Source organism: Ailuropoda melanoleuca, chromosome 2 (genome assembly GCF_002007445.2).
Source record: "Ailuropoda melanoleuca isolate Jingjing chromosome 2, ASM200744v2, whole genome shotgun sequence".
Classification (NCBI taxonomy): Eukaryota; Metazoa; Chordata; class Mammalia; order Carnivora; family Ursidae; genus Ailuropoda; species Ailuropoda melanoleuca.
This window is the reverse complement of record NC_048219.1, coordinates 75,738,766-75,751,646: the sequence shown is the minus strand read 5'-3', so window position 1 is coordinate 75,751,646 and position 12,881 is coordinate 75,738,766. Positions and strand designations below refer to the sequence as shown.

Sequence of the window (12,881 nt, the reverse complement as noted above, 5' to 3'; positions counted from 1 at the left end):
TCTTCTGGGATCCCTATAATGTGAATGTTGTTATGCTTAATGGTGTCACTGAGTTCCCTAAGTCTACTTTCATTTTTTATATTATTTTTCTCTCTCCTTTTCTGCTTGATTGCTTTCCATTACTTTGTCCTTCAGTTTGCTGATCTGTTCTTCTTCCTCTTATCTACTATTTACTCCATCTAGCATATTGTTAATTTCAGTTATTAAGTTCTTCATCCCCCCCCTTTTTTTAATGTTTTCTGTCTCTTCGTTAATAGCCTCACTGAGGTCCTCTACTCTTTTCTCAAGTCCAGTGAGTATCTTTATGACCATTTCTTTAAGTTCTCTATCAGGTATATTACTTATCTCCATTTCACATATCTCTCTCGTTGTGATTTTGTCTCATTCTTTCATTTGGGGTATATTCCTGTCTCCTCATTTTAACTTACTCTCTGTGTCTGTTTGTGTATGTTAAGAAATTTAGCTATGTCTACTGCTATTGAAAGTAGTGGCCTTCTGAAGATGTCCTGTAATGTCCTGCAGTGCAGTGTCCCATTTGCCAGAACCTGGTGCTTCAGGAGTATCTCCTGTGTGTATTGCATGTGCTCTGCTATTGTGGCTGAGCCACTTTTTTCTTCAGTCTGGTCATCTGCAATGGCTCTCTTTGCCTGTTGTGGACAGTTTGGTCTCTGTATTGTTAGTGGGCCAGTCTAGGGCTGCCTTGGGCTTAAGCTGAGTCAGACAAGGTGTTTTCCAGAGATGCAGTAATACTGAACTGCCGAGTGCTTTCCCTGTGTTGTCCCCTGAGAAGCTTTTGTTGGTCATCAGGGCCTGCATTCAGACCAGATGTCTGCCCCCAGCCTACTGCTGGGGCCATAGTTGGTCTCATATGTGTGGTTATCTTCCCCTCTCCCCAGGGCATGAATCACTTTGGAGTAGTGCTGCCTCTGTTGGAGCTGTTTGCACACTGCCAGGCTTATGACACTGCTTTGGATGGGCTCTGATCAAGGGACTATTGGAGTGGGCAAGTCCACAGAAGAATATGGGGGTGGGGACTGTGTTCTAGCAAGGTCTGGGCAGATCCACTGTGGGAGGGGAACTGCAGCCTCAGGGGACTGAGGCAGGCCTGGTTGTGGGGGCAGATATGCAGAAGTCCATGGGAGCGAGATGCGTAGTGTTAGCAAGGTTTGCACAGGTCTGCTGTGGTAGGGGACCTGGAGCTGAGGCCTGCCTGGAGGGGGTGTGTCTGCAGGAGAATGCAGGGGCAGAGCACTGTTAGCAAGTTAGCACTCTGTAGTGGGTGTAGGCACTGTGCTGGTTTCCACCTGTGTCTGTGTGTCTTTACCGAGGGGATGAAAGGAGGAAGTTGTGCCCACCAGCTCCTTTGTTCCTGGAGAAGTCTCTCAACATTCCCCACCCCTCTGGCACATACTCTGATTTAGTAAACAAATCTCCCTCCCATATACTCCAGGTGTTTTTCAAACTGCTGTTTCTATGCTGTATCTCCGCGTGCTTGTTTGTTGTGTTGTCTCTCTAAGAGCAGGGACTCATCTTCCTTTGGCTTTCCTGGATCTCCTAGAGCTAAGCCTGCTGATTTTTAAAGTTCCAGGTGGTAGGCCCTGCTGATTGTAAGAACTCAAAATTTGGCCCCTCTGATTTTCAAAGCCAAACGTTATGGGAATTTGTCTTCCTTGTGTGGGATTCCTGTGCCTGGGGTGCCTGGTATGAGGGTCTGTTTGTTTTCCCCTCCCTTGCCCACATTGCCTCTTTGCCCCTGGACAGTCCATACTCCATTTAGCTCCCAACCATGGCACCCCCTTTCCTACTCTCTTTGATCGGTCTCTTCTCTCCATTTACTTGTGGAGAGTCTGTTCTGCCAGTCTTCTGGTGTTTTTTGGGTTATTTACACTGATGTGGGTGTTTTCCATTTGTAATTGTGGGACAAGGTGAGCTTAGAATCCTCCTACTCCATCATCTTCCCTGGAACTCTTCCTCCTTCTGTAACTCTTATTTGATGGATATTGGAATTCCTGGTGATAACTTCCAAAATTTTTCTTATACATACTGTGTATGTATACACATGTATAGCTGTTTGTGAAATCCTAATATCAGTTTCTTAGGATCCTAAATTTGGGGGTGGGGGGTTATAAGAACTTCTTTTTTTTAAAATTTTGGGTCCCTTATCTGAGTCACAGTGTAATAGCTATGGTTACTATCTTATAATTTGGACAAAAAGAAAACAGAGCTGAATTCAGACACTCTATCTTCCTATGAAGTTAAATTAAGAAATTCAGTAAAAGAATTTAAACACTGTATTTGTAAAATATTCCTATGGAAAACTAAAATATTCCAGGGAACAGTAGGAAAATATTTAGATATACTGTCATTAAAAATACAGGATAACCTAAGATTGTTTTCTCTTTTTAATTCTATAATAATGGGTGAGCTCTGTAGCCTATAATTTGTGGTAATGCTCTGGGTTAGATAACTGATCAATGACCTTACAACATTATTTTCTTTCACATTCAGGTTTTAAAAACTAATATGGCTGTGAGTAGAACTGGACAGTACTCTGGGATTTTGGATTGTGCCAGGAAGATTTGGAAGCTTGCAAGTGTTCCTGGCTTTTACAAAGGCTATGTTCCCAGTCTTCTGGCTGTTATACCATATGTAGGCATAGATTTTACTATTTACGAGGTGAGTTTGTTTCCATGATGGACTTAAAAACAAATTTATTAGATCTGACATTATAATACAACTTAAAGTTTTCTTTTTTTATCAAATTATACATTTAAGGCAGAGTCAATAGAAGACACAGTTTTTTGCAGTTTGTTTTGCTGCTCCTCTTCATCAGGATTACTAGGTAGTTTTCTAGGAGTATTGACTTCAACCTCCCCTCTTCTCTCCCTGCACACAACCCACTGTCCTTCGATGACTCCATCTGTTGCTGGGTTTCAATATAGCTGGTATACCACTTACTTGCAGATCTGTTTTTTAACCTCTCTTCTGATCTCCAGACTGCATGACACTGTTTTGCTTTGCATTTTTTCTGGCATCAGAAGTCTGATTTGGCTCATGTTACTCTTGCTCTCAGTTTCCTTGTGGATAATTTCCGGTAATGATAATTATCTACTCCAAATCAATTAAAGTCACTTGATTCTCAAAGGAAAAAAAAGTTAAGAGAGGAGGAGGAGTTAAGATGTTGGAGCAGTAGGGGGATCCTGAGCTTGCCTCATCCCTCAAACACAGCTAGATCAACATCAAATCATTTTGAACAACTAGGAAGTTGATCTGAGGATTAAGAAAACAATCTGCACAATTGGAGGGAGAGAACATGGCAGATGTGAGGTTGTGAGGTTCGGAGCTGTGAACTGGGGCGGTGGGGGGGGAGAAAAGCTGCAGTGCCATGAAGGGGAGGGAACCCTTTTCGCAGAGTGAAGTCAGGGAGAGAGTGGGAGAGAGGGAGAGAGAGCAGCACTTATGATGCTCACAATATGCTGCAGTGAGGGGATCCGCTAGGTGGCACTGGGAGAGAAAGTTCCCCTTCCTGAAGTACATTTGGAAGAGGGTTTTTGCCTCTCCAAGGACAAAGGGCCCTCTGGGAGCCTTCAAGTGGCTTTTCAGCTGCAGGTGACAGAGGCGCACACAGACGGCAGATAACCTAGTGGCAGCTTTTTGATGTGCGTCGCCATAGACTCCAGCCACCATGTGCGCATGGCGCAACTGCTTTTCTGGGACAGAACGGTGCCGGGAGCAATGCCAGGATCTCCTCTGGGGGAGGGGAGCAGGTATGTACTGTGCCAGGCCCTTTAAAATTTGGAGTTTTGAATTCCAGTTATTGGCCAGAGATAAAACACAGAAGAACTGTGGCGCCGGGCGTGCCGACGGCCGAGCACAGTCAGGTTGAGGGCAAGGATCTGATGAAAGCCTGGGGCACAGGAGAGGAAATTGTTCTCTTTTCTGTGAGGGCCACCTAAACAGGGAGGCTGTGAGTACCCCTCCCTGGAGATGAGAGGGCCGGGTGACACCATCTTCCACCCCTCACCCAACAGCACTGTCGGACTTCAGAGAGAAACACAGCACCTCCATTGGAGGCTAGAGTCCCTTACACCAAACCCCGGCCCCCTGCATCTGGCAGGGGCATCTTTACAAGGGCAGGTCTGACTGTGAGACAGAGCAGTGAGCCTCTCCCTCAGATCAACACAGTCCCCCCTCGTCTACCAGGTGTACCGATCATAGAGTGCTCCAAAGTGTCAGCTTTAGTTCTGGTGGAAATAGGACCAGGCTTTCTTTTTTATTTTTAATATATTTATTTTATTATTTTTCTTCTTTTTTCCTTGAAATCAGGCTTAAGGTTTTTGTTCGTTTGTTCGTTTGTTTACTTTTCTTGTTTTTTGGATCAGGCTTTTCTTTCTTTCTTTCTTTCTTTCTTTCTCTTTTCTTTTTTCCTTCTTACTTTCTTACTCCTTGGAATCAGGCTTATAGTTTTTGTTTGTCTGTTTGTTTCCTCTTTTGTTCCTTTATCTTTTTTCTTGGATTAGACTTTTTTTTTTCAGGCTTATCTTAACAAACAGATCAAAGCACACCTCATTAAATGTTTAAACACTCCCCACTCTAATAAAAAAAAACCCATAAGTTATCAGAATGGATAAAAAAAAACCCAAGACCCATCCATATGCTGCCTACAAGAGACTCATTTTAGCTCCAATGGCACCTCTAGATTGAAAGTAAGGGGGTGGAGAACCATCTCAAGCTAATGGACATCAAAAGAAATCTGGAGTAGCCATACTAATGTCAGATGAACTAGATTTTAAACCAAATACTGTAGTAAGAGATGAAGGGCACTATATCATAGGAAAGGGGTCTATCTAACAAGAAGATCTAACAATTGTACATATTTATGTCCCCAACTTGGGAGAAGCCAAATATACAAATCAATTACTAACAAACTTAAGTTCATTGATAATAATGCAATAATAGTAGGAGACTTTAAACCCTACTCACTGCAATGGACAGATCCTCTAAGCAGAAAATCAATAAGGAAACAACGGTTTTGAATGACACAGTGGACCAGACGGGACTTCACAGATATATTCAGAACATATCCTAAAGCAGCAGAATACACATTCTTTTTGAGTGCATGTGGAACATTCTCCAGATTAGATCACATACTGGGTCACAAATCAGGCCAAAAAGATTGAGATCATACCATGCATATTTTCAGACCACAATGCTATGAAATTTGAAGTCAACCACAAGAACAAATTTGAAAAGACCACAAATACATGGAGGTTAAAGAGCATCCTACTAAAGAATGAATGGGTCAACCAGAAAATTAAGGAAGAAATAAAGAAATACATGGAAGCAAATGAAAATGAAAACATGACAGTCTAAACCTTTGGGATGTAGCAAAGGTGGTCATTAGAGGGAAGTATATAGCAATACAGGCATACCTCAAGAAGCAAGAAGAGTCTCAAGTACATAACCTAACCTTACACCCAAAGGAGCTGGAAAAAAGAAGAGCAAATAAAGCCTAAAACAAGCAAAAGAAGGGAAATAATTAAGATCAAAGCAGAAATAAATGGTATAGAAATTAAAAAAAAAAGGCACCAGTAGAACAAATCAACAAAACTAGGGGCTGGTTCTTTGAAAGAATTAACAAGATTGATAAATCCCTAGCCAGACTTATCAAAAAGAAAAGAGAAAGGACCCAATTAAATAAAATCACAAATGAAAGAGGAGAGATCACAACCAACTCTGCAGAAATACAATTATAAGAGAATAATATGAGCAATTATATGCCAATAAACTGGGCAATCTGCAAGAAATGGATAAATTCCTCAAAACCTATAAACTACCAAAACTGACACAGGAAGAAATAGAAAATTTGAACAGACCCATAACCAGCAAAGAAATTGAATCAGTAATCAAAACTCTCCCAACAAAAAAGAGTCCAGGGCCAGATGGCTTCCCAGGGGAATTCTACCAAACATCTCAAGAAGAATTAATACCTATTCTTTGGAGGCTGTTCCAAAAAATAGAAATGGAAGGAAAACTTCCAAACTCATTCTATGAGGCCAGCATTACCTTGATTCCAAAACCAGACAAAGATCCCGCTAAAAAGGAGAATTACAGACCAATATCCCTGATGAACATGGATGAAAAATTTCTCAATAAGATAACAGAATCCAACAGTACGTTAAAAGAATTACTCACCATGGTCAAGTGGTATTTATTCCTGGGCTTCAGGGGTGGTTCAACATCCACGAATCAATCAACGTGACACACCACATTAATAAAAGAAAGGGTAAGAACCATATGATCCTCTCAATAGATGTAGAAAAAGCATTTGACAAAATACAGCATTGTTTCTTGATAAAAACCCTCAAGAAAGTAGGGCTAGAAGGAACATAGCTCAACATCATCAAGGCCATATATGAAAGGCCCCAGCTAAAACCATTCTCAATGGGGAAAAACTGAGAGCTTTTATTTCCTAAGATCAGGGATAGGGATATCCACTCTCACCACTGTTTTTCCACATTGTACTAGAAGTCCTTGCTTCAGCAATCAGACAATAAATAGAAATAAAAGGCTTCCAAAGCAGCAAAGAAGAAGTCAATTTCACTCTTCACAGATGACAAGATGCTCTAGGTAGAAAACCTAAAAGACTCCACCAAAAAATTGCTAGAACTGATACATGAATTCAGCAAAGTTGCAAGATATAAAAATCAGTGTACAGAAATCTGTTGCATATCTATATACTAATAATGAAGCAGCAGAAAGAGAAATCAAGGAATCAATCCCATTTATGATTGCATCAAAAACCATAAGATACCTAGGAATAAACCTAACCAAAGAGGTAAAAGATTTGTACACTGTAAACTATAGAACACTTATGAAAGAAACTGAAGAAGACACAAAGAAATGAATTGGAAGAACAAATATTCTTAAAATGTCTATACTACCCAAAGTACACATTTTACACAGTCAATGCAATCCCTCTTAATATAACAGCAGCATTTTTCACAGAGCTAGAACAAACAATTCTAAAATTTGTATGAAACCAGAAAAGAACCCAAATAGCCAAGGTAATGTTGAAAAAGGAAAGCAAAGCAGGAAGCATCACAATCCTAGACTTCAAGCTGTATTACAAAGCTGTAACCATCAATACTGTACGGTACTGGCAAAAATACAGACATACAGATCAATGGAACAGAATAGAGAGTCCAGAAATGGACCCTCAACTCTACGGTCAACTAATTTTTGAAAAAGCAGGTAAGAATATCCAATGGAATAAAGACAGTCTCTTCAATAAATGGTACTGAGAAAACTGGACAGTGACATGCATAAGAATGAAACTGGACCTGTTTTTTATACCATACACAAAAATAAATTAAAAATGGATGAAAGACCTAATGTAAGACAGGAAACCATCAAAATCCTAGAGGAGAAAACAGGCAACAACCTCTTTGATGTCAGGCAGAGCAACTTCTTACCAGACACATGTCTGGAGGCAAAGGAAACAAAAGCAAAAATGAATATAAAGGCTTCTGTACAGTGAGGGAAACAACCAACAAAACTAAGAGGCAACTGACAGAATGGGAGAATATATTTGCAAATTACATATTGGATAAAGGGCTAGTAACCAGAATCTATAAAGGACTCATCAAACTCAACAACAAAAAAACAAATAATCCAGTTAAGACATGGGCAAAAGACATGAATAGACACTTTCCCAAAGAAGACATCCAGATGGCTAAAGACACATGAAAAAAATGCTCAATGTCCCTCATCATCAGGGAACTACACATCAAAACCACACTGAGATACCACCTCACACCTGTCAGAATGGCTAAAATTAACAACTCAGTAAACAACAGATGTTGGCAAGGATGTGGTTAAAGGGGAATCCTTTTGCACTGTTAGTGGGAATGCAAACTGGTGCAGCCACTCTGGAAAACAGTATGGAGGTTCCTCAAAAAGTTACAAATAGAACTACCCTATGATCCACCAATTGCACTACTAAGTATTTATCCAAAGGGTACAAAAACACTGATTCGAAGGGGCACACACACCTCAATGGGTTAAAATAGCACTATCAACAATAGCTAAATTATGGAGAGATCCCAAATGTCCATTGACTTATGAATGGATAAAGATGTGGTATAGGGGCCCTGGGTGCTCAGTCGGTTAGTTGTCTGCCTTCAGCTTGGGTAGTGGTCCCAGGGTCCTGGGATTGGGCCTTGCATTGGGCTCTCTGCTCAGGGGGGAGTCTGCTTCTCCCTCTCCCTCTGTCCCTCCACACCACTCATGCTCTCTCTCTCTCTCTCACTCTGTTGGTCTCAAATAAATAAAATCTTTTAAAAAACATTTTATTTATTTGACAGAGAGAGAGCACAAGTGGGGGAAACAGCAGGCAAAGCTGGTATGAAATTGAGTACAACTTTACGTGAGGACAAATGTTTTCATTCTCTTGGGTATATATCTAGGAGTAGAATTGCTGTGTCATTTGATAATTCTATGTTTAACCATTTGAAGAACTACCAAACTATTTTCCAAAGTGGTTAGACCATTTTACATTTCCACCAGCAGTGAATGAAGGTTCCAAGTTCTCCACATCCTTGTCAACACTTGTTATCATCCATCATTTTTATTATAGTCATCTTAGTGGATATGAAGTGGTAGTGTTGCCCATTTTTAATTGGTTTGTCTTTTTTATTACGGACTTGTAGGAGTTCTTTTTATATATTAGATATAAGTCCCTGATTAGATATACAGTTTGCAAATATTTTCTTCCATTCCATGGGTTGTCTTTTACTTTACGATGTCCATTGAAACACAAAAGTTTTTAATTTTAATTTTTTTTTGGTCATTTGTGCATTGGTGTCATATCTAAGAAACCATTATCTAATGCGAGATCATGGAAAATTTACTCCTAGGTTTTCTTCTAAGAGTTTCATAGTTTTAGTTCTTATATTTAAGTCTATGATCTATTTTTAATTTTTGTATGTGGTGTTAGGCAGGGGTCTAACTACATTCTTTTTGAAGGTGAATATCCAGTTGTTTCAACTGGAAAAGAGCCAACTGAAAACTTCTAATTTGTTGAAAAAACTATTTTTTCCCATTGGGTTATCTTGGCACCCTTGTTGTATCAACTGGCCGTAAATGAAAGTGTTTATTTCTGGATTCCTGAATTTTACTCCATTGATCTGTATATCTGTCCTTATGTACTACACTGGCATGGTTCTTGGAGCTCTGTAGTAAGTTTTAAAATCAGAAAGTGTCTCAGCTATCAAAAAGAACAATTTCTCAACATTTGCTGCAACATGGATGGCACTGGAGGAGATAATGCTAAGTGAAATAAGTCAAGCAGAGAAAGACAATTATATGGTTTCTCTCATCTATGGAACATAAGAACTAGGAAGATTGGTAGGAGAAGAAAGGGATAAAGAAAGGGGGGATAATCAGAAGGGGGAATGAAGCATGAGAGACTATGGACTATGAGAAACAACTGAGGGCCTCAGAGGGGAGGGGGGTGGGGGAATGGGATAGGCTGGTGATGGGTAGTAAGGAGGGCACGTATTGCAGGGTGCACTGGGTGTTATACGCAACTAATGAATCATCAAACTACAACAAAAACCAGGGATGTACTGTATGGTGACTAACATAATATAATAAAAAATATTATTATAAAAAAATAAAAATAAAATCAGAAAGTGTGAATTATCTAACTTTGTTCTTTTCTAAGCATTATTTTGGCTATTCTGAGTGTCCTTACATTTTCATATGAATTTTAAGATCAGCTAGCGTCAGAAGTTTTAGGACAATGGAGAATGTAGCTGTTTCCTTGAAATAATGATGTTGGTATGTTCGGAGAGTAAATGGTCAAGGAAAATATGATATCATTCCAGGGAAAAATTAAAGGTCCACTTAAGATTTTAGGATCATGAATTTAAAATGAGACCAATCAGTATAGGTGTCTGTTTTCTCAGCCATGTTTAACTGTATTCTGAACTATTTTCATAACATGAAATCACCATCACCATTTATCCTTATCACTCTTATTCTTTTATGAGTAGAGAGTTTTCCAAAGGCTATAGGATTTATGATGACATTATTGCTCTTATGGCTATTTAATATATTCTTGTGATTATAATTTTTCTCTTAATATCTAATGCAATAGATAATATTGATAGATATAACCCATAGAAACAAAAACTTTTTGGTGTTCTCAGTAACTTCGAAGAGTGTAAAGGAGTCCTGAAACAAAATTATTGCTGTTAGAGGAAATACAGTTTGACACAATAAGCTTCCCTTAAGATTAGGCAATCAGGGCTTGGAGAGTTGAGTGGATAGTGAGTTCTCATCATTAGGGTTCTCTGATCGTTGGTTGTTTGCATGCCTCTGAATAATTCTAATTGCTAGGGTGGTGCTTAGGTAAAGAAGTAATATTTAGATAATTTGAGTCCTGTAAATATTGGGGGGAGGGCTTTATTAACTTTAACTGCATTAAATTACACTAAAAATTGGCAGTTCAAAAATGTCCTATGGCTCTTATTACTCTGTCCTGGATTACTGCATTCTGCATTTTATTTTCTTTGCTATAATGTAACATAAAAGATAGAAAGGAGTGTATGCATAGGGTGAGAAAATATATTAGCATTTTATTATTTTGGTTCTTCCTTGATAGTTATTAAAGCATATTATTACTTTGTTCTCTGCCAGCTTTTGAAGACTCATTGGCTAAACACTGACACAGAACACCCTGGGTTGCTGACTTTGATCGGATGTAATGCCTTCTCTAACTTTTGTGGTCAGTTTTTCAGCTACCCTCTGCACCTAGTGAGAACTTGCATGCAGGTTCAAGGTGAGCTTTTGTGCGAAGGATGGCAGTGTAAAAAGCTCTAGGGGATTTTAAACGTTTTCTTCTGAAGAATGTCTAAGAATCCTCCTTATTTCTGTCATTCAGTGCTGCCTCTTTTAAAAAGACAAAATTAGGAAATTCTTCTTATATGAATGGGAATGGTGCTGTTTATTTACTGCCTTAGGTGGTAGAATGAATGTTTTCACACCAGAGGGGTCCAGTCTTTTTGTGAACTAGAGTTTGTTCATAAGACTGTGATAACAAAGGATTCAAACTTGAGATACCTATCTAAATGACTGTTAAAAGTCTTTTGCAAGTTGAGATGCAGTGATTCTGTTTCACTTAAAAATAACTCAATAAAATACCTGCTGATTATTAGGAAAAATTAGCTATTGAATTCAGAAAAGAAAGATTCTTTCAATTTATTTACACATACCCATGAAACTACCAACTATATCAAGACAGTACATTTCTAGCACCCCAGAAGGCTCCTTCATACCCTTCCCAATCAATAAACACCGCCACCCCAAGGTAACTATTATTCTGACTTTAATCACCATTTATTAGTTTCCTATTTTATTTTAAGAGAGAGAGAGCACTAGCATGTGAGCAGGGGGAGGGCCAGAGGGAGAGGGAGAGAATCTGAAGCAGGCTTAATGCTTAGTGCAGAGCCTGAGGCAGAGCTCAATCTTACGGCCCTGAGATCATGCATGACCTGGACTGAAATCAAGAGTTGGACACTTGACCAACTGAGCACCCAGGTTCCCCTAGTTTGCCTATTCTTGAAAACTATGTACTGTCTTGGAGAGTCATCTTTGTTTATTGCGTGTAATTATTTTCTGTGCTGTATAGTATTTCATTACATGAATACCACACTTAATCCATTGTAATATTTTAAAATTTATTTTTTAAATTGAAGTATAGTTGACATACATTATTATATAAGTTTCAGGTGTACCACATAGTGATTTGACATTTATATCTGTTGTAAATTCCTCACCACAATAAGTATATTATCCATTATACTATGGAAAACTTATTCCTCTCAGGTGTGTATACACACACACACACACACACACACAAACACACACACATATATACCAGGAGAAGAATTTTTGGGTTATGGGGTAAATGCATATTCAGTTTTAGTAGATACTGCCAAATTGGTTTTCCATAGTGTTTATTTCAGTTTATACTGTAACAGCAATGTATGAGTTTCAGTTGCTCTACATCTTTGTTAACACTTATTATTGTCAGTCTTTTAATTTAGACATTCTGATAGTTGTGCAATAAAATCTCACTGTGGCTTTAATTTTCATTTCTCAATGACTATTAATATTGAACACCTTGAACACTTATTTTTTTTGCATCTTACCATTTTATTTTTTTTTAATGACACATTTATTTCAAGATCTAACAAGTATCCCTACTAAACTGAGATTTGATGTTACAAACTTCTGTTATTCTTTTTTTAAAATTGAAATTCAATTAATTAACACATAATGTATTATTTGTTTCAGGGGTACAGGTTTGTGATTCATCAGTCTTAAATAATATCCAGTGCTCATTATAACACACACCCTCCCCAATGTCCATCACCCAGTGCCGCATCCCCCTCTCACTCCCTCCAGCAACCCTCAGTTTGTTTCCTATGATTAAGAGTCTCTGGTTTCATCTTGTTTCATTTTTCCTTTCTTCCCCTATGATCCTCTGCCTTGTTCCTTAAATTCCACATATCAGTGAGATCATATGATAATTATCTTTCTCTGATTGACTTATTTCACTTAGCACAATAGCCTCTAGTTCCATTCACATCGTTGCAAATGGTAAGATTTTATTTTTTTTTTGATGGTGGCATAATATTCCGTTGTGTGTGTGTGTGTGTGTGTGTGTGTGTGTGTGTAGTACATCTTCTTTATTCATTCATCTGTCGATGGACATCTGGGCTCTTTCTATAGTATGGCTCTTGTGGGTGTTGCTGCCATAACCATTGGGGTACAGTGCCCCTTTAGATCACTACATTTGTATCTTTGGGGTA

At 38.8% G+C, this 12,881-nt stretch overlaps 1 protein-coding gene across 1 annotated transcript in view; it reads left to right on the top strand.

Annotated features, from left to right (window-relative positions):
• The window catches only part of LOC100469544 (calcium-binding mitochondrial carrier protein SCaMC-1), a 52,213-nt gene that overhangs the window by 30,161 nt on the left and 9,171 nt on the right, over nt 1-12,881 (top strand). Inside the window, exons 8-9 of the mRNA XM_019809937.2 lie at nt 2,509-2,676; nt 10,705-10,846. Of these exons, the coding sequence (XP_019665496.2) occupies nt 2,509-2,676; nt 10,705-10,846 (310 nt within the window). The remainder of the gene's footprint in view (nt 1-2,508; nt 2,677-10,704; nt 10,847-12,881) is intronic.